The sequence below is a fragment of the Etheostoma spectabile genome, chromosome 2 (genome assembly GCF_008692095.1).
Source record: "Etheostoma spectabile isolate EspeVRDwgs_2016 chromosome 2, UIUC_Espe_1.0, whole genome shotgun sequence".
NCBI classification, from domain to species: domain Eukaryota; kingdom Metazoa; phylum Chordata; class Actinopteri; order Perciformes; family Percidae; genus Etheostoma; species Etheostoma spectabile.
Window position 1 is genome coordinate 21,317,020 of NC_045734.1, and position 19,025 is coordinate 21,336,044.

A 19,025-nucleotide genomic window follows, 5' to 3' on the forward strand; every position below is an offset into this window, starting at 1 on the left:
CACACACACACACACACACACACACACACACACACACACAAACACACACTTTTTAAATTACCAAATTACCCTATGACTTCAATTGATCAGCTAACATGTCTTCTCTACCAGCACACGTTTGGGCTCCAGCTGGTGACCAAGATAGGACTGATCATCTCCCTGCTGTGCCTCATACTGTGCATCCTGACATTCAAATTCTGCCGCTCAATACAAGGAACCCGAACCACCATCCACCTGCACCTCTGTATCTGCCTTTTCATAGCTGACCTTGTATTTCTGGCTGGCATTTCACAAACTAAACCTGTGGTAAGTTTGTGCAAAAAAAAGGTGACCTTGGATACACAGAGTGCAGTCATCTGAATATGTCTTTAACGTGATAAGAAAGTAATTGAGTTACTGTAAAATGTTTACAATGGCTTGAACTGCTCCATTCATCACCCTGTTTAAATGCAACAAAGCAGAGCACAGTTAAGACGTGAAGAGGCACTCTTCTGTAAACCTCAAGCCCGTCTTCCTGCCACTTGAATACCTCTGTGGTTATATTGAGGCAAAAAAGGGGGAAAAAACTATGCTTCGAGACGTTTTGAGAAAGCTGACAGCGGAGAGGAAAATCACAAAATGACCAAATAAGTCTTAGTAATAAGTGGTGGAAAATAACAGCCTTGGACAACTTTTGCTTTCAATTTTATGCAACTTTCTTGTGTATTTCACAACATTTCAGAACACATATTGTGTTTTCTACTATTTTTATAGATATAAATATGTATAGCTATAGTTATGACAGTAATACACATACAAAACAGATTATCAGTTTGTGCTACACTTACATAGATCAAACCATCCAACAGTATATAAAAGAGTTAAATTATAAAATTGTTGGTCAGACAATGTATAATTTGTTAATATTGATATATGTTTTGAAAGGGCCTAAATGAGTACTTTTACTTTTGGTAAACATAATATGACTTTACTGATAAGTTACTGATAGAACTTACTGTAAGAATCTAACTTCTACCCCCACTGGTCTTGATTTAGTTAATCTATCTGTTATCTAATCTTTAAAAACAGCTTTGACATGTCTTATTTAAAGTATTGTCTTGATCATATTACTGCTGTGAGACATTTCATTCCTCTGCTTCCTCTTTAATCTCACCTCATGTTGTCCCGTTACATTATTACAGGGCGGCTGCAGGTTTGTTGCTGCGATGCTTCACTACTTCTTCTTGGGAGTGTTTACCTGGATGCTGTTAGAAGGGGTGCAGCTGTATCGCATGGTGGTCCTGGTGTTCAACGCCACCATTCGGCCCCTCTACTTGTATGTCATTGGTTATGGGACACCCCTTGTTATCGTCATCATATCTGCCATCATTAGACCAAACGAATATGGCACTGACCAGCAGTAAGTGTTATAGTATGTGTGTGTATGTGTGTGTGTGTGTGTGTGTTTGCATGCTCAATGTGTGATGGCAATGACATCAGTGCATTACACAGACCTGCTGTTATCTATCTCAGCGACGTCATGAAAACCCTGTCATGCACGTGTTTCCTTCCTCCCAACTAGCTGCTGGCTGTCCCTGAAAGACGGCCTCATCTGGAGTTTCTACGGCCCCGTGTGCTTCATTATCATCATCAACGTTTTCTTTTTCCTCGTCACCGTCTGGAAGCTCGCCCAGAAGTTCACCAGCCTCAACCCAGACCTCTCCAAACTGCACAAAATGAAGTCAGTCTGTGTGTTTGTTTGCCTGTGTGGCTTTTTGTGTGTCTGCTATTGCTGTGGTGTGTGAAGTAATGCGACCCTCACCTATTCAACAGCTAAAGTCAATACGTATGTAGCCCAAATAGGGCAGCTTTGGGAACTGAAAAATGCATCGACGGAAAGAATGTGAGAATTTAGTGAGGGAAAAATGTAGCAAATGTTTTTTTAACCAACTCTGCTCTCTCTAATGACATGCTACTGAGGGGCTCCCGCTCTACATCCATGCATGCTCATTTTTTACTCCACTCAGTGCATCTGTGAACAACACTGTATTAACGTGCAGCCGCAGGACACATCATGGTTCATCAATCAGAGATGCTCAATGAACAATGTTAGTCCACGGAATTGGGAATGGGAATTTCTGGGAGCAGGTTTTGAGTAAAAAAAAAAAAACCCTATTCAGAAAGCATTTGATTCTAATCATTTTTCTGACGTTTCTGGCAGTGGAAAATGTTTCACCTGTCCAAGTTACTGTTAAACTTTCTCCGATTCTGAGGGACTGAAATTTAAACCTGGTGTTTTAGACACTTGTATATGTCGTTAATGCCCTCTGTATTTTGTGAATTATATTGCTAGTTATTAATAGAAATAAGAGGGATATATCACCAAATACTACAAAGAGATAATGCTGGGTACATTAAAAGAAACCGTTTTTTCTTTAACCTTTTATATTCATCAGTTGCTTTTAGCTTCTCTTTTTCCACCACCTTAGACAGCAAACTGCTGCTTTGCTGAGCACCATCCACTTTTTTTCTCTTCCTTTACACCATTCAGGGGGTTTCCAGACAGTACAGTGGTTGCTGAGTCATCTATGTGTTTGGGCTCATGTTAATCTTTCCTTTCATTCTCTATATGTTGCCTGTTTTCTGATTCCATCCTCCTGTTTACTCTGCAGAGCTTTCACAGTGACAGCTATCGCGCAGATGTGGGTACTTGGTCTGATGTGGGTGTTTGGGGCCTTCCTGTTTCAAGAGGACACTACAACAGCAGCATACATCTTTACTATCCTCAACAGCCTGCAGGGAGCGCTGGTCTTCGTCATGCACTGCCTACTGTCTAAACAGGTGGGGTAAAGTAGCTCTGTGTGTGCGTGTGCGGGTGCATGTGTGTGTGTGTGTGTGTGTGTGTGTGTATAAGATTTTAACACAATAGATCAAACTATATAAGAATACAAAAGACATTGTAACTACAAAGATGTAGGGGATTTGAGCAGTGGATTATTTTCCTGATGTTCTGCTGCCCTCTGCAGGTGAGAGAGGAGTATGCCCATTTTGTCTCCTGCATCTGCACACCACAGAAGAAGAGATTCTCGGAGTTCAGCAGTACCAATCCATCCAGTAGTCAGTCACAAGTAAGCATCAAGGAACCTCCCTTACTATCCCTCTCTAAGTCACAAACACATCAAATACATTTTTAAGGTATTAACGCCACAACATTTTAGGCAGACATGTTCTACCGTTTACGTTTAATGGTTACTTCTCTGCTTTTATTTAAAACTTGAATTCAAAATTTACATACTAAAGATATGATCATCATGAGATTAAGCATTAAAATGATCATTACCTCGACCAACTATGACATGTAAAGGCTACTTACATGACAATGCATACCCATGTATTGACAACAAAATATTGATTATTCTTAAAAATGTTTACTTTTGAATGCCATCCTTTTACTGGAGTATTACATTGTGGTTTTGCTACTTTAACTTTAATAAAAGCTTACCTCTGCCATTGCTGAAACACATTACATACAGTGTGTAGTCTAACATTGTTTCTGATCTTGTGCTGTTTGTGTTGATTTAGGGTTCTCGCAGTGGGCAGCATACCGGAGAATCCCAAATATGAGGCGCTTTACATTTTATTGTACCCCAGAGACAGACTACCACACCTTTAACCTATCTCGGCTGAATTGGCCCTTGCCGGTTTGGATGACTTCATTTTTACAATGTTGTTATTTCAAACTTTACTTTAGTTTTGGTTGTAACACAGCACCAATTGTTTAATGTTACATCTAATTAAACAACTAATTAAATCAGATAGGTCTGAGGGGTCGTCTGATTAGCCCCAGTAGTTACATTGCAGAACTTTCAGACCCTAATAAAGTTGATGGGACCAAAATATTTTTTAACTATAAACCTTAATCTACTAAGCAGCCCCATCTGACAGTTGATTACTAAAGTAATTCTTTACATGTGTCATTACTGTCAGAGTAAGCAAGAAGTAGCCGACTTCTGTCTTTTTTTTAGGATCTCTGTGAACGTGACGGTATTTCAGTGTCTTATTGATTTATCCAAAACATATCAAAATCAGAATATAAGCTGTATTGTCTTTGAAGGGATTAAAAGTGATACACACAGTACATACTGTATAACGACAAAGACTATTTATTTTCAAGTGCAGACTATCAAGTCTATATTATGTAGGCTACAAGAAAATAGAAGTGACGCTCTTTATGTTTAAAGCATGAGCAAAAGGTTTGCACTGTACTTTGTGGAAAAAAGGGTGGGGATGATTTTTGTTCATTCGATGTTCACATAAATTATTCCATGTTTCCAAATTGTTTACCAGTATGTCGTAATGGTGTAATGGATGATGCAAATGACCCATGAAGTGCCTCTGATGTTTCCTGCATGTTCCTGCTAATCCCATGTAGCAAGGATTTCATGCATTTTTATTTTTTCTAAATATTTCAAACAAAATAAGTGACTTTTTGTAATCACTTATGGCTATTTTTGCGATTAATAATATCTCTTAATTTGCAATTGAGCTGTATTTTTGCCACTGGCATGTGTAAAGATAGATAGATAGATAGATTCTTTATAATTTGGAAATACAGAAAAACAAATCCAACCCATAATAGTTTCTTCGGAAATTCATGAAAACAGACCCACCCTTCTGATAAGCTTCCTGCAATCAAACTGTGTTTATGGAATACAATTCCATGATGTTGTCATGTTTTCTTATAATAGCTGTAGCCTATGTCAACACACACTGTAGACATAGGCTGTCACTGTTAGTGACTGTAAGGTACCACATCCCTGAAATGAGAACTTTAACCATTTTGATGGGATTAAATGGGAATTGGGAATGTACAGACCTGAGTATGTTGTTGCACTTTTCTGTTGCAAAAGTTATAAGCAGCATATCTTCACACACACGGTGCATGTGTAATCAAGAAGACTTGAGAACCAGCCTCACTTTCAGAAACTGAACAGTTTACTTGTTGTAATAAAGCTATCAAGTATATATATATATATATATATATATATATATATATATATATGCAGAAAAAGAGAGATTGAGAGAGTAATTTTGGATTCCAAATCACTATTTTTATGCAATTGGTTTTGTCCTGTACTGTTTTTTTTTTTTTGTATATATCTGTGAAACTGATTGTAAGACCACGTGTATGTGTCGGTTTTAACAACTAATCTGTTATAGGTCTTACGTGTGGCTGTACTTTTTTAAATACTTTTTATTCATGCATTGCAAAGTGTATTTCATGTGAAAAAAGCTACGTGCATTATGCAGCATTTTGTGAATGTAAGGATCTTATTGTTAAAATATACTATAGTTGTTTATCCTTTGAAGGTATAGGCCTATATAAAGTTATTTTTCTACTTTGTTTTGATTTTGTTTGGTAGCCTACTGTTTTCTTCAAAGATTATGCACCGCACATTTTTATAAAAGCTTCTACTTCATCTGAAACATTTGTAAAGTGTGTGTTTTTTTGACAGAATTAACACAATGACACATTTGTGACATACAAAACGTAACCCTAACCCTGCAAAGCTATCTTATAAAATCAGATGAACTGCCAACAATTTACAAACTGCTCTAAAAGTCTGCTCGTTCATTCAATAACATAGCGTCATTTTGCCGTGATTTAACTTTTGATAGAAAACTTCTTGTTTTGAATGCAGTTCTTTTTTATTTCCCTTAGCCATTTACAACATGTGGCATTCTAAATGTTACCCAGGAAATGTACAGTTCACAGTTTCCCCATTCAATCACACATTTATGATTTAATTAATCAAACTACAGGACATGTAGTTCTCCCAGGGGGATGAACCACACCACTGGGAGCAATGCTGCAGTGACGCAGCAGTTTATGAGTTGTAACCTGCACTGCTTTCAGCTTCAGTCCGTTCTGCCGCTCATCCGTATTGTCCGTCTGACTTCTGACAGCACACAAAAAGGCTAAGTGGCTGTGGCTTGACTAAAAAAAGTTACCTTTACTGATAGCCTGCATCTTTGGACTTGAGTAGCAGCTTTTTTTTTGCTGTTTTCTTTGTTTCTTGCTGAACCAAAATTTAAATTCTCACACAAAGGTAAGCCTCCTCTCACAAAAACAACTTTGTATTGTGATTTTTTTTTTTTCTGCATGAAGTCCCTGTGTGCATCTCCACAGATAGCACTATGTGTGTGATGAGTGGTGTCACAGCGTTCCTCAGTGTGTTTGGGGCTGTCCAACTGCTCTCCCTCCCCTGGCTCTGCAGCCTGTTGGCTGGGCTGGGGCTCTGCATGGCCCGGAGGGGATCCTGGAAGTTCATAGATGTAGCTCTACGCACCATCAAAAGAGACCTAATGTGAGGAGTTTGTGTGAATGTGCTTGTATGTGCCTGTTTCTCCGGTTGTCATATTTGACACTTATTTATCTTCCATGCAGCCTAGTACATTCCAATTTCTACCTTTCATTCCTCCCTCCTATTTTCTACTCCTCTCTATCTAAAAGGTGTCTGGCCGTTATCCTGCGTATAAAGTTTTCCATGTACCGTAATTTGCGAAATAGAAGCACCATCCCTGGCCTGTTTGGCAAGATGGTGAAACTGCACCCAGACAAACCTGCTTTGATCTATGAGGCTACAGGAGAGGTGAGGACTCAACAACGATTACAAATAAATGCAACTTTAACAGCATCAGCACCTACACTGGGATAGATATCAAACAGAATCCCACACCCCCAAATCAAACCAGTTATATTATTGTAAAAATCTTACTGCATTTTATTTCAGATTTGGAGTTTCAAGAAGTTGCAACAGAGGAGCCACGCTGTGGCTCACTGGGCACTGAGACAGGGATGGGCTGAGGGAGATGTGGTGGCCTTGTACATGGAAAGTCAGCCTTTAATGGTGGCTCTATGGTTGGGTCTGGCTATGATCGGCGTAGAGGCTGCACTCATCAACCACAACCTTCGACAGCACCCGCTACTGCACTGTGTCAACGTGTCTGGTGCTCGGGCAATGGTTTTCGGGACAGAGATGAGAGAAGGTAGGAAGCTGGAGATACCGACTGATAGATACTCTGCACACAAACATCAGTTTGCATTCACATTTGTAACACGTGACTTTTGATTGTCTCCAAGCGGTGTCAGAGGTGAGTGGCTCTCTGCAGCCCCACATGGTTTTGTTCAGCTGTGGTGAGCGGGACAATGAAGAGAAGCTCCGTAGCCTCCAGATTCAGAGCCTGGATGCCCTGCTGGATCGTTTGCCCAAACACCCACCACGCTACACACTCAGGAAGAACTTCAATGGTGAGGCTCCACTGAGTGCTTGTGCATAGGGGTGCGGGGTATGACTGTGTTGTCATACAATGTTATTATGTTACATATATCACAAATTGATTGCAACACCTTCTTTTCCTTAGCAAGTCTTTGCCTGCCAGAGAGAACTGCTTGCTGCCAGATTTCACTCTCTCTGGTATTGGATAGAGCATGCACATAAGCATGCACAAACACACACACACACACACACACACACACACACACACACACACACACACACACACACACACATACACAAACTGTCCATGAAAACATCAAGTCACTTAAAAGATTCTAAACCTTATACAACATTTAAGTACATTTTGAAAAGGTGTTTTGTTGATATACTACATGTACATTATAAGACAATATGTCTGTGTCTCTCATTGACTGCTTATCTGTATTGTTTTTACCTTTGTTGTCACATGACATTCCTAAGTCAATAGTTTTCAAGTCTTTGCTTGTTCAAAATACTGAGGATTTGGAAGGAGACTGACAGAAACATGTTAAGGAATGATGGGGGAGTCCGGGTGCATACCACACATGTGAAACTCACAACACACAACTCACTTTTCTTTTCCTGTCTCTGTCTCTGTCTCCTGTCTCCTTTCTTCTGTCTCTGTCTTCTCTCCCTCTCTCTGTCTTCTCTCTCTCTCTCTCTCTTTCTCTCCACAGACAGACTCTTCTACATCTACACTTCGGGTACAACAGGAATGCCAAAGGCAGCTGTGGTGGTGCACAGTCGGTGAGCTTATCTGTGATCTCATCTGAACTGATGGTGCACTGTTAAATTTATGTAGTTTATGTCTATTTTGTCAGTGTCTACTTAGTAACTTTTACACTCCGAGGTCAGGAAAATTTAGCAACTTATGAAGGATGATTAAAAGCCTTTTAAATGTTGACATCAGAATCAACAAACTGCAGTGCTTCAATTAAAATCAGGACCATACACATTTGGTGATGATGGAAGTTTATTCCATCTTTCTTGTCAGGTATTATCGCATCGCTGCCTTTGGTTTCCACTCCTTTGGCTTGTGTCATGATGACATCATCTACAACTGTCTTCCCCTGTATCATTCTGCAGGTAGGCCTCAATCAATTTGTTTTCTCCCAGCCATAATCTTTTTGTTCCTGTGTTCAACAAGAAGACATGTTGTATAATCAGTGACATATTAAGCTCACTCCCTACATTACATCATTGTGGCTTTTCAAAACCCCTGATGAAATGTTTCCTTGTATTATCCTATCCAAATATGACACCATACCAATTTTACCATGGTGCAACTATAATGATCATAATCATACCAAATAACTTTACAGTTCAAAAGTTGTAATGCTATTGCTGCCATTACTGAAAACATCACCACATCCATCACTCACACATTAGTATCTGTGAGTCAGGATTCTGCAGTACATTCTGCAAAACTATTCCTTTCTGAATTAACCATACCAGTAGCTGGTTTTGAAGTTAGATCAATGGTATACAGTATGTCTGGCTAGTATACTGTTAAGCTTTAGGATAGATAAGCAGTTAACTATTGTCATTCTGTCTTTTCTTGTGTGTGTATACTCTGAAAATATGAATGTTTACAGGTACCATCATGGGTGTCGGCCAGTGTCTGCTCTTTGGTTTGACTGTTGTAATCAGAAGGAAGTTCTCAGCCAGTCGCTTTTGGGATGACTGTGTCAAGCACAAGTGCACTGTGAGTGCACACTGCCACCAAATCAAGTTAATGAGGAGTGTTCAGCTGCAGGCCAGTGCAAGGGATTTTCTTGAACCAAAACTGACTGATCTCTCTTTTTGTTTTTGTCAAGGTAATTCAATATATAGGTGAGATTTGTCGTTACCTGCTGGCTCAGCCGGTTCATTCATCCGAGGCACATCACCGGGTGCGCGTTGCCATTGGTAATGGCCTCCGCTCTTCTGTGTGGGAAGACTTTGTCCAGAGATTCAGAATCCGACAAGTTGGGGAATTTTACGGCGCCACAGAGTGTAACTGCAGCCTGCTGAACATAGACGGGAAGGTGTGTGTTGTTTTAAATTACTTCACGGTATGTGACACATTCTTTAACACTGCATAGTGTGTAATGCACATGTCTCACATGTCCAGGTGGGGGCGTGTGGCTTCAACAGTCGCATCCTGCCCAGCTTTTACCCCATCAGATTGATCAGGGTACAGGAGAACGGAGATCTGTTCAGGGATTCACAGGGACTCTGTGTACCCTGCCTGCCTGGTGAGAGAGCTCTCACACACACACACACACACTCACACACATACACACACACACACACACACACACACACACACACACACACACACACACACACACACACACACACACACACACACACACACACACACACACACACACACACACACACACTGTCTCCCTATCTTTGTTGGGACCAATCATTGACATAATGCATTCCCTAGCCCCTTACCCTAACCTTAACAACACAATGAAATGCCTAACCCTCACCCTAACCATTACCTTATTCTAACTATAATCCTAAAACCAAGTCTTAACCCTCAAACAACCCTGTAAAGTGTTGCAAATGTATCAAATGTTCTCTTTTCTCAACCCCCCATCAATTTCTCTCTCTGTCTATGCAGGTGAGCAAGGTATGCTAGTGGGACGCATCAACCAGACTGATCCACTTAGGAGATTTGATGGCTACGCTGATAAGGACTCCACCAATCAGAAAATAGCTCACAATGTCTTTAAGATAGGAGACTCGGCCTATGTCTCAGGTGTGTTTAATTGTGTTTCTTTAGAATACAGTCAGTATAGTGATGATTGACTGTCTGGTTTTATACATGTTTCCTCCCACAGTCTGAAGACATGCAGTACAAGACAGCTGCATTGGAAACTTTGAATTAAAATGTGAATGTCAGTGATTCACTGTCTGTGATGACAGGCTGGGAACTTGCCCATCGTGGTTAACACCTGTCCCAGTGCACGCGGGAATATGTTTCAGCTCCCTATGAGCAACAACAAACAGAGAGAGGCTGCACTTTATTTAACCCTTGAAATTAACTGGCTACCCCAATAGAAATGGCAATAGAAACCAACACCCACAGACACACTGAGAGCATTACATAGCTTCAATTAAGTAAAACATAATGTGTCCTTTGTCCACAGGATACATTAAGATTTACTTCAGTAAAGCAAACTGAAAGGAGTTGTCATTAGAAAATGTATATATATAATTTCTCTGTCTATAATTGCCTCATTTACAAACAACACAGTGAATCATCATAAGAGTCAAAACTGTACTAGTGAGTCATCATAATAACATAGTTTACTTTAGTCTTTGCCCTCTACTCTACGATCCCCTCCAGGGATTATGACCATTAATATCATTTCTGTTTCTGTCTGTCTATGTCTGTCTCTCAGGTGACATGCTGGTGATGGATGAATATGGCTACATGTATTTCAGTGACCGTTGCGGCGACACGTTTCGTTGGCGAGGGGAGAACGTTTCCACCACAGAGGTGGAGGGAGTCCTCAGCCGCCTGCTGGGACACACTGTTGTCGCCGTCTATGGAGTTTCTGTTCCAGGTATACATGAGACGAGACAGGCAGGGTGGCCAAACAAAGACTAAAGATTAAGGGTGTGTCTTCTGTCTGTTACCTCACCTGTCTGTCCATGTGCAGGTGTGGAGGGGAAGGCTGGCATGGCAGCAGTAGCTCACACAGGAGGCCAGTTTGACCTTGATGCGTTCTTTATCGCTGTACAGAAAGCCCTACCTTCCTACGCACGCCCTGTCTTCCTGCGACTCATGCCATCTGTTGACACGACAGGTGAGACAGTGACACACATTCACACACATACACACATTCACACACACACTCAAAAAGTCACACATGCACTTTTTATTTTTGTCCTCAGGTACCTTTAAAATCCAAAAGACACGGCTGCAGAGGGAAGGATACAAGCCACAACACGCAAGTGAAAAGATTTATTTTCTGGACAGTCGTGCTGGGCGTTACGAGGCTGTTTCTGATGAACTATATGATGCCATCATGGAGGGGAGACACTGTATATGAGACAGGATTAGACAGGAGTGAGAGGGAAAGAGAGATGTATTTCCAGGGACAAATACATCTCAAAATACTGATGTGGAAATGTGATTGTGATGCTGTTATTTTGCAATGAAATAAAATTTATATTATTTAACGAATTGAATTCATCTTTTTCTTGCATTGAATTTGAACAAAAGACAATATGAAGAGTTTTACATACAACATCTAAAGAAAAGAAACAAAACAGAACAAATGGAGCTGAAACTCAGCTTTCAATTTCAAGTAAAACTAACGTTATTAGCCTTTGTTGTTGGGATATAATACAATTCCAGAGGATTTAAATACTGATAAGCACACAACAAATCTCTAACGGCTGTAGGCTACGTTTTCAGTGCTTTAAGCTAAACGTCACCATGTTCCCCATCTGAGTTCAGTGTGTTAGTGTGCCAAGTATTTGCTCATAGGACTAAACACAACATTATGATTTGTTTGTCATATTCACGTTCATTGTTGATGAGCTCTGTTCAGTGAAACATGGTAGGTCACATTGAGCCTTGGCTTCCTGTTCTGTTTTTTGGCAGCAGTTTTGTTGTCTTTTGTCGTTTCCTTTTCAGCGGATTTTGTTTTAATGAGCTCGTCCTTCGTGGTGCATCTCTGAGGTATTGTTTTCTCCTCCTCTCTTATAGAACAAATCGGCATTTTTTGGTCTTCTGTCAGACGTCCGCAGTCTGATATCTTGCTGTTGGTTTTGGCTGACGAAGCATTAATATCTCCCTCAGTGCAAGATTCACTTTTCATTACTTGATCCTCCTCAGTGATAGCGGGGTCCTCCACGGGTACATAATCTGCCTCCACGCTGATGTTCACTCTCTTTGCCAACACAGCAAAGCCCCCACACGACGTAGTGCTCTCAAAGAATGGGTACATCTTTTCGGTAAAGCAATGTTTAAACGTGAAAAGATGTGTTTCAGAATCAGCGTTCATGAAATCAAGGGTCCCTTCATCCCAGTCCAGCCTCACACGGACCCTGCTGAGCTGGTGTGAGTTTAGTGTCTGAGCGGGAGCGGTCAGGGCTTGGTACTCGCCTTCTCGCAGGCTGATGCACCAGAGTCCTGCCTCTGGACAGACCTCAAACTCTGCCTTTCTGGACACTGACTGAGCAGCCACACCGATTGTCCAATTGTTGGTGGAACCAACCTGTTGAAATCAACAGAGATAAAGATTAGACAAACAGGGTGGATGGAAGGGAGAATTCATATGGTAGCATCTAAAAAACAAATGGATCTCAGGGTGTGTGTATACTAGATACTACTAGAACTGATACTGGATTCATGAGACTGTAAACCACATCCTTATATGGGCTATTTGTGTTTACATGAGCACATCATTTTGACAAACATTTATGGCAAAACGTATGTTTTTGGCAATGATCTTTCAAATGTGATTTTTACTGTGACAGATAAGAATGAACATTGAACATTACTTTTTACTATCAGTGACAGTGTGTAATGACTATACTTGCTTCCAGAAAGTGAAAAAGCTACCTATTAATCGTGTATATTGAAACTATTTTCTAAGCCAATATTGATAAATAATGTAATTATATACTCAGGCTCTAGTACACACAGTATGTAAGTACCTCGATATCCCAACAGTGCAGTCCTGATTCAAAACCCTCTCTCGCAAGGATGCGGGACCCAGGGTGGAAACGTTCTGGGATAGCTGGGACAGGGACAGCAAGATCCAGACTCTGTTCCAGCACCTGTGAGGGTCCAGGGGTAATATGGACGCTGTTTAACCCAGGAGACACCCTCAGAGACTGGCAAGCTGTCCTGGGGTCCAGGGTCACCGGAGCTGGAAGATATAACGGGGATGAGAGGGTACAGAAGGAGGGAGGGGACAGGAAGTGCATTGATGTACAGAAAGAAACTGACTGTACGGGGCGATGTGTTTCATCTTCTCCCACTCGGTATACTGGAGGTTACCCAGGTGTTTGGCTACATCTATTAGACGTGTGCAAACTTGTGGCTCCTTGTGACATGTGCTGCAGTAAATAAACATGAACATGTAGACGGTTATACAGTTGCACTCGCATGTACGTCTGCTTTTGTGTGGAAAAACACCCAGGAATGTCACATACCTACTCATCGTGTCTTGGTAGTGCTGTCAAAAAAGAGTTTGCATGGTAAATGTTTCAAATACAAGTACCTGTTCACATTCATTGACTAATTATGTAACATTTGATTGGTGTTACCTCTAAAAATCCAACCCCATCTCCACCTGCATCTAGCTCCTCTTCAACCAGTTGGATCTTTTCTTCCATAGATTTTATCACCTGATTCATTCGGTCTATCGCTTCTTCTGCCTCTCTCTTCTTCTCCTCCCATTCCTCCCTGAGTGCAAGCAGCCTGGCTGCTTCCCCCTCTTTCAGAAACTGGTGAAGACTCTCAAAATCCTTTTTTATGTGCTCTTCTGTGAGTTTGGCCTCAGCCTGGGAAGAACAGAAAAGTAAGGAGAGTGCAAGGAAGAATAGGGAGGTCCTAAAGCAGTGAACCACTTGTAAAGTTTGTAATGCATCTGAACTGTTTTTTTTGTTAACATCTACCTGGTTATGTCTGGATGCATGTTGGCAGGTCTGTGTGACTTCCTCAAAGGACATCATCTTCTTCTTCAGTCCATTTAGTGATATCTTGAGCTCCTCCTAGAGGCCGAAGAGAGAATTACTTTAAAATAACGCTCCATTAGTATCTGATGCAACCATCAAAGAATAGCCAAAAACAAGTAGTAGTAAGTCCATTTACTCAAGTACTCTACTTAAGGTAAATAACATTACTCATAGTATACTTAAGTAAAGTACACTTCTTTGACAGCTGTTGACGGGGGCCATTCTATACAATGAGTACTTTTACTGACAAAAATGTGATGTACAGTACATTAATGTAGCTATTTATAAAAATATTTGTTAATAACTGTAGGCTATATGTCACTGCTAGTTTTCCAACATATGTTTATCAGTATGACCATGAAAATGTTTTAAATTCAATTGTCTGTGGTATTAAACAGATCAAAAAAAAATTGGTGAACACTTTAGACACTCTGATTGTGTGATGTCACCAAACTCAGTGCCACTTAAGAAAATAACAGGGTTTAACAATAATACCACAATAGGGTATGTATTAGAAACTGTGCCTTTAAATGAGCCATGAGGAATTCAGTATGGTTGTGATGTCACTCACAACTATACCATATACAGTATACTCTGGGTAGAAAGTGCCCTAACAGTGCTGTTACAGTCATTCCACGGCTGCAATGATGGTGCAGAGACTCCAAGACCACAGATGTGGAAGTCCAAGTAATGGTAATAAATCAGAGCAGGCGCTCTAAAACTGAGTGTTTCAACAGGAGGAGGAAGAATACAGGTTTATTCAAAAAGACAGAATGAGAAGAATAATGCTTTTTGAAAATTAAAGCATGTAAACATGTTCTAGTGGAAACCCAAAATACAATAAAGCTGAACCTGACAATGAGCAAAATAAAGGACCCTTTTATAAATAAGTAATATCTAAAAATTACTTTAAACTGACTTCACAGGAATTTAACATAATCCACCAGCTCTCAGGTTAGTCTTGGCATTTTAGTGTATGTGTGTGTGTGTGATGATGATAGCAACAGTAATTACCAGCGTAGTTTTCAGTTTGAAGCCTCTACTCTAAATTCTGCCTGTGTAAACTCATCTTAACAGGCAGCATCTGTTTGGGCAGGAAAATAAATATTTACAGGAGATGAAAAAATGCCTGACTGCCTCCTTGTTGAAATATCCACTCGCTGAAGGGTTCAAATCTGTGAAGAGCTTGGGCAGATGAGAGCTCTGCTGTTATTTCACATATTTGTACTACTGTTTTGTTTGGCTTTATTACAGCAGGGCGCCACTAAATGAAAAACATCACTCAAGCCCTCTTGTTGGCAATCATCTGGCCTGCTGAAGTGTCCTTGAGGAAAACAGTGAGTTCCTGCCAACTGCTCTGTATTGAATCCATCATCATTAAGCTTTAATGCCTTCATTGGAGGAAGAAGAGGCCTTTTTCAGGCCTTTCTCTTTAGTGGCTCCCAGTAAGCAGTAGCAAAATAAATCTCAAGGTTCACAGGATGATTCATTTGATAGGAAATATCAAAAAACACATTCCTCTACACAAAAACATGCTAATTTGTCCTGCCTTTTCTCTAATAATGCCTCTTTTCTTGTAAAACACTGTAGTCATTAAGGCCTCCAAACATATTAAATTAAAACAATTGGAGGACGGACCTTTGGTGGAATTGTTCACGAAAAAGGTACAAATAGACAAACAAAAGTTTAAAGCATACCGGAGTCCTACCTTGCAGTCAGTTGCAGCCTCAGTCAGGAGGTAAACCCTGTGTCCTGCGTGGCTCACAGCTGCACATTGTTCACATAAAGGCTCCAGGTCATCCAAACAGAACATAGACAGGCTCACTTCATGTTCCTCACACCTCTCTGGAGAGTCAACTGACCGCGGAGTTGAGGTGAGGCCTTCTGCCTCGGCTCGGTGAAGGAAGACGGGGAGGAAGGACTGGCAGCTCATGAAGGGGCCGTTGGTGGTCTCCAGATTTGGCACCAGTGTTGTTTGAGTCCGACTAAATCAGTGGGTTTGTACGAAACAGATGTAAAGGGGGAACATGGGAGGGCATAAAAGGGGGGGAGGAGCAGTGTTTTTGTGTGCTTAGGTATCAGTATCGTATGCACAGTTGCCCTACAGTCAGTCTTGACTCATGCTCCATGAGAGGCGAGAGTGATAGGAGCATGAGAGGCACTGAAGTTAGTTACCTAGATCTGCTTACACACTCCTTCTCAAACTTGAAATTTAGCCAAGTGCCTACACCAGATGTAGCCATACATCACTCTGTAGTTTCAGTTTGACTTTCATGGCCCTGTGATTTATGGTGCATTCTCACATCCCAAGGCCAACTTCATTCCTGTGCCTTTGCTTGTTACTTTAACTACTTCACATACCTCTCTCCCCAAAGAGGTACAGTGTTGCACTTCTTTCTTTGAATAGTAAATTTTTCAAGCAGAAATTAGGTGTGATTGGGCTCTGAAGATATTTTGTTATTTATTTATTTTTGTGAAGTGGCAATTTCTTCTTTGAAAAAAATCACATGCATCAAGTTTTGAATTATTGTATATGTTTGGAGACAAACAGTAGCGCTTCATGTACTGCATGCCAGGCCTAAGCTATGTTGAATGTATCCAGTTTCACTGACCTTTAATTATTTGAACTGCTCAGATCCAAAGAACATGTAGACCAGATCAGTCCTGACAGGTACATCATGTTTCACTGAATCCAATGCTCAGAAGTGAAAGGTGGTACGTGGTCTATATGTGGCGTTGTGAATACACTCCTGTAAATGTGTTATGAACATATTTAGTGTCTCAACCTTTGCTGTTTCACACAAAAATGTGCAACGGATTAGTAGAAAAACAGTGATATTACTGTAATGCCATGTCATCAATAATGTCTACAAATATTCCTATATTTCACTTCTAAAGGCAGACAGACATGTCTATAAAACGTATACAGTTTGTCAATGCAGAATTGTACAAATTATTAACCCCTCACCCAAAAAGGCAGATGATTTTGTTATACTTTTTCAGAAACATGCTCTACCAATTGGTAGAAATATTCAGTAATTGTAAATGTTGTACTGCTTACATATATATACAAAAAACAGCATGTTTCAGTAGTGGTTTTACAAACAGGGGTACTTTTCCAATTTTAAGCCAGCTCTGTGTAATGGCAGTGTGGGAAGTGTGTGCAAAAAAACGGAATTTGGCACTAACACCAACACCGTTCATCTGCACATACTGCCACACAATAAGATGACAAAAAGCTTTACAATCAGCAAAGAATCCCATTAAACAGAGAAACATTCAAGCAGCTGGAAGTGTACTGTTAACGTACATCTCTACTGCTTGGTAGATGTAAATATGTGGAAAAAAAAAAAATTAGAAATGCAAAAAAGAAAAGAAAAATCAATTGTAATTTTTGGGGTTTTACCATTTAAGGGTTAATCAAAGAAATAAGGCATAAATTCACATTTTTTCTGATAGTGATACTGATATGTTTGAACATGGCTTCACATCTTTCTTTCACAGTCTCATTAAGGTTTAATTGTTATTATGTAGACATCGTTTCTGTTAATGCAAGTGCTACTATGAATGCATGGTTGTGTAGTCTGGCTATCACCTATGGGGTTCCATTTGTAAAGCGGCTCACGCTGAAAATAATAGCAATATTTTGTCACATTTAGCTTCAAACAATGTTTAAAAGACTGGTATGAATTTTTGAGGGTCACTTTCTTGCACATTTACAACAATATTTTTCAACTTGGAGATATTTTAAATAGTTCAATCCAAATATTAAATGTTACACCTAAATGTTAAATGTTAAATCTAAATGCTAAATTTAAATCTAAATGTTAAATGTTAAATCTAAATATTAAATCTAAATGTTAAATGTCTTAAATCTAACTTAATCCTAAGTGTTAAATCTAAATATTGAATCTAAATTTAAATGTTAAATCTAAATGTTAAATCTAAATGCTAAGCAATAGATCTCTCTTTGTGACTTGTACACCTTTAACCTCACACTTTCTGTCCTTTGTCATTTATGCTCATTAGCAGAGAATGCTGCTATTTACCAAACACTTACAAATGCATGCGTACACGCACATACATTCAATCAGCCAATTAATACAATACCTGTTGCTTAGGCATCCACATCAGCTGTGTGTGAACTGTCTCTGAGGTAACATACAGATAGGTGACATATGGGAACCTTCACACGTTCCCACAATCTGTGTAATACTCGTGATTCGTTTTTCAAATTAAAACCCAAAAAGCCAAAAATGACTTGTTTTCTCAATACTCGTTTCCAAAACCCAAATGAAAAAAACAATAATGATTCCTTTTTCATATATACAATTTTGTGCTCAAATGAAAAATGGAAAAAACGGATAACGGACGTTTCATCCAACTATGATATTTTCAACTGACGCAAATTGCGTGACCCGAAAGGGATCACTACTGCATGACCCACATTCACTGAGGTGGAGAGGGCTGTCAAACAACTAATTCTTTAAAGGGGGTTCAATTTGGTGGCATCATTTCATCACTCGTTTATTCTGAACCTTCCTTTAATGCTTTGCCTAAACTTAAAATGGCATTTTGGTAATAAATAGCTAAAATCTAGTCTTTCCTTCTGTTAGTGAACAGAGCAGATTGCTGACATCATGGAGACGTTGGCTCCTCTTTGTCAATGTCATCTCAGCTCCAATCTACTGACCCACATGTGAAAAAAACCCAGTGAGCCCCGCCCTCTGCTTCAGCATCCTGTGAGAAAATCAAAATGATTTAATATTTTAATCATATTTTTAGAATTTTTTTAAAAACTGACTCTGTGCTGCAGAAAATTGTTGCACATGGTGGGTTTATGTTGGAGGGTACTTTGCCTCAATACATGGATGGGATCTGGACACATCGCCACCTACTGTTCACCAAGAGTTTTACAGTTGAGAGTCGTGAGTCCAAACAGGTACAGACAGAAATCCAGGAGCCATTTGCTCCCTGACCTACATCTGCTTCTACTGTAGCCTGATCTGCACGTGTGTGTGTGTGTGTGTG

At 40.1% G+C, this 19,025-nt stretch overlaps 3 protein-coding genes and 1 long non-coding RNA gene across 6 annotated transcripts in view; 3 read left to right on the plus strand and 1 right to left on the minus strand.

The window, feature by feature from the left end:
• LOC116698829 (adhesion G protein-coupled receptor E1) overlaps positions 1-5,466 on the plus strand; it is a 14,059-nt gene extending 8,593 nt beyond the window's left edge. For both annotated transcript variants that reach the window (XM_032531037.1, XM_032531028.1), the window contains exons 12-17: positions 112-306; positions 1,182-1,399; positions 1,562-1,720; positions 2,652-2,820; positions 3,006-3,107; positions 3,562-5,466. In XM_032531037.1, the coding sequence (XP_032386928.1) occupies positions 112-306; positions 1,182-1,399; positions 1,562-1,720; positions 2,652-2,820; positions 3,006-3,107; positions 3,562-3,603 (885 nt within the window). In that variant the 3' untranslated portion in view covers positions 3,604-5,466. The remainder of the gene's footprint in view (positions 1-111; positions 307-1,181; positions 1,400-1,561; positions 1,721-2,651; positions 2,821-3,005; positions 3,108-3,561) is intronic.
• Positions 5,467-5,861: 395 nt separating this feature from the next.
• On the plus strand, positions 5,862-11,467 carry LOC116698840 (long-chain fatty acid transport protein 1). 2 transcript variants are annotated; one of them, XM_032531049.1, is made up of 14 exons: positions 5,862-6,089; positions 6,170-6,347; positions 6,494-6,632; positions 6,774-7,029; positions 7,124-7,291; positions 7,976-8,045; positions 8,293-8,384; positions 8,894-9,003; positions 9,116-9,325; positions 9,412-9,535; positions 9,916-10,053; positions 10,700-10,864; positions 10,961-11,107; positions 11,196-11,467. In XM_032531049.1, the coding sequence occupies exons 2-14, from the start codon at positions 6,178-6,180 to the stop codon at positions 11,351-11,353; spliced, it is 1,947 nt and encodes a 648-aa protein (XP_032386940.1). In that variant the 5' UTR covers positions 5,862-6,089; positions 6,170-6,177; the 3' UTR covers positions 11,354-11,467. The 2 variants fall into 2 exon arrangements, with proteins under 2 accessions (XP_032386940.1, XP_032386950.1); XM_032531059.1 differs by lacking the exon at positions 6,170-6,347 and having other exon boundaries at positions 5,866-6,089.
• Positions 11,452-16,213, minus strand: LOC116698861 (zinc-binding protein A33). The gene is made up of 7 exons (XM_032531079.1): positions 15,703-16,213; positions 13,935-14,030; positions 13,584-13,820; positions 13,470-13,492; positions 13,264-13,373; positions 12,969-13,183; positions 11,452-12,526 (listed from the first exon to the last, which is right to left on the minus strand). The coding sequence occupies exons 1-7, from the start codon at positions 15,925-15,927 to the stop codon at positions 11,834-11,836; spliced, it is 1,599 nt and encodes a 532-aa protein (XP_032386970.1). The 5' UTR covers positions 15,928-16,213; the 3' UTR covers positions 11,452-11,833.
• Positions 16,214-18,703: 2,490 nt separating this feature from the next.
• LOC116698888 (uncharacterized) overlaps positions 18,704-19,025 on the plus strand; it is an 884-nt gene continuing 562 nt past the window's right edge. The window contains exons 1-2 of the long non-coding RNA XR_004334321.1: positions 18,704-18,736; positions 18,811-18,936. This is a non-coding gene — a long non-coding RNA (uncharacterized LOC116698888). The remainder of the gene's footprint in view (positions 18,737-18,810; positions 18,937-19,025) is intronic.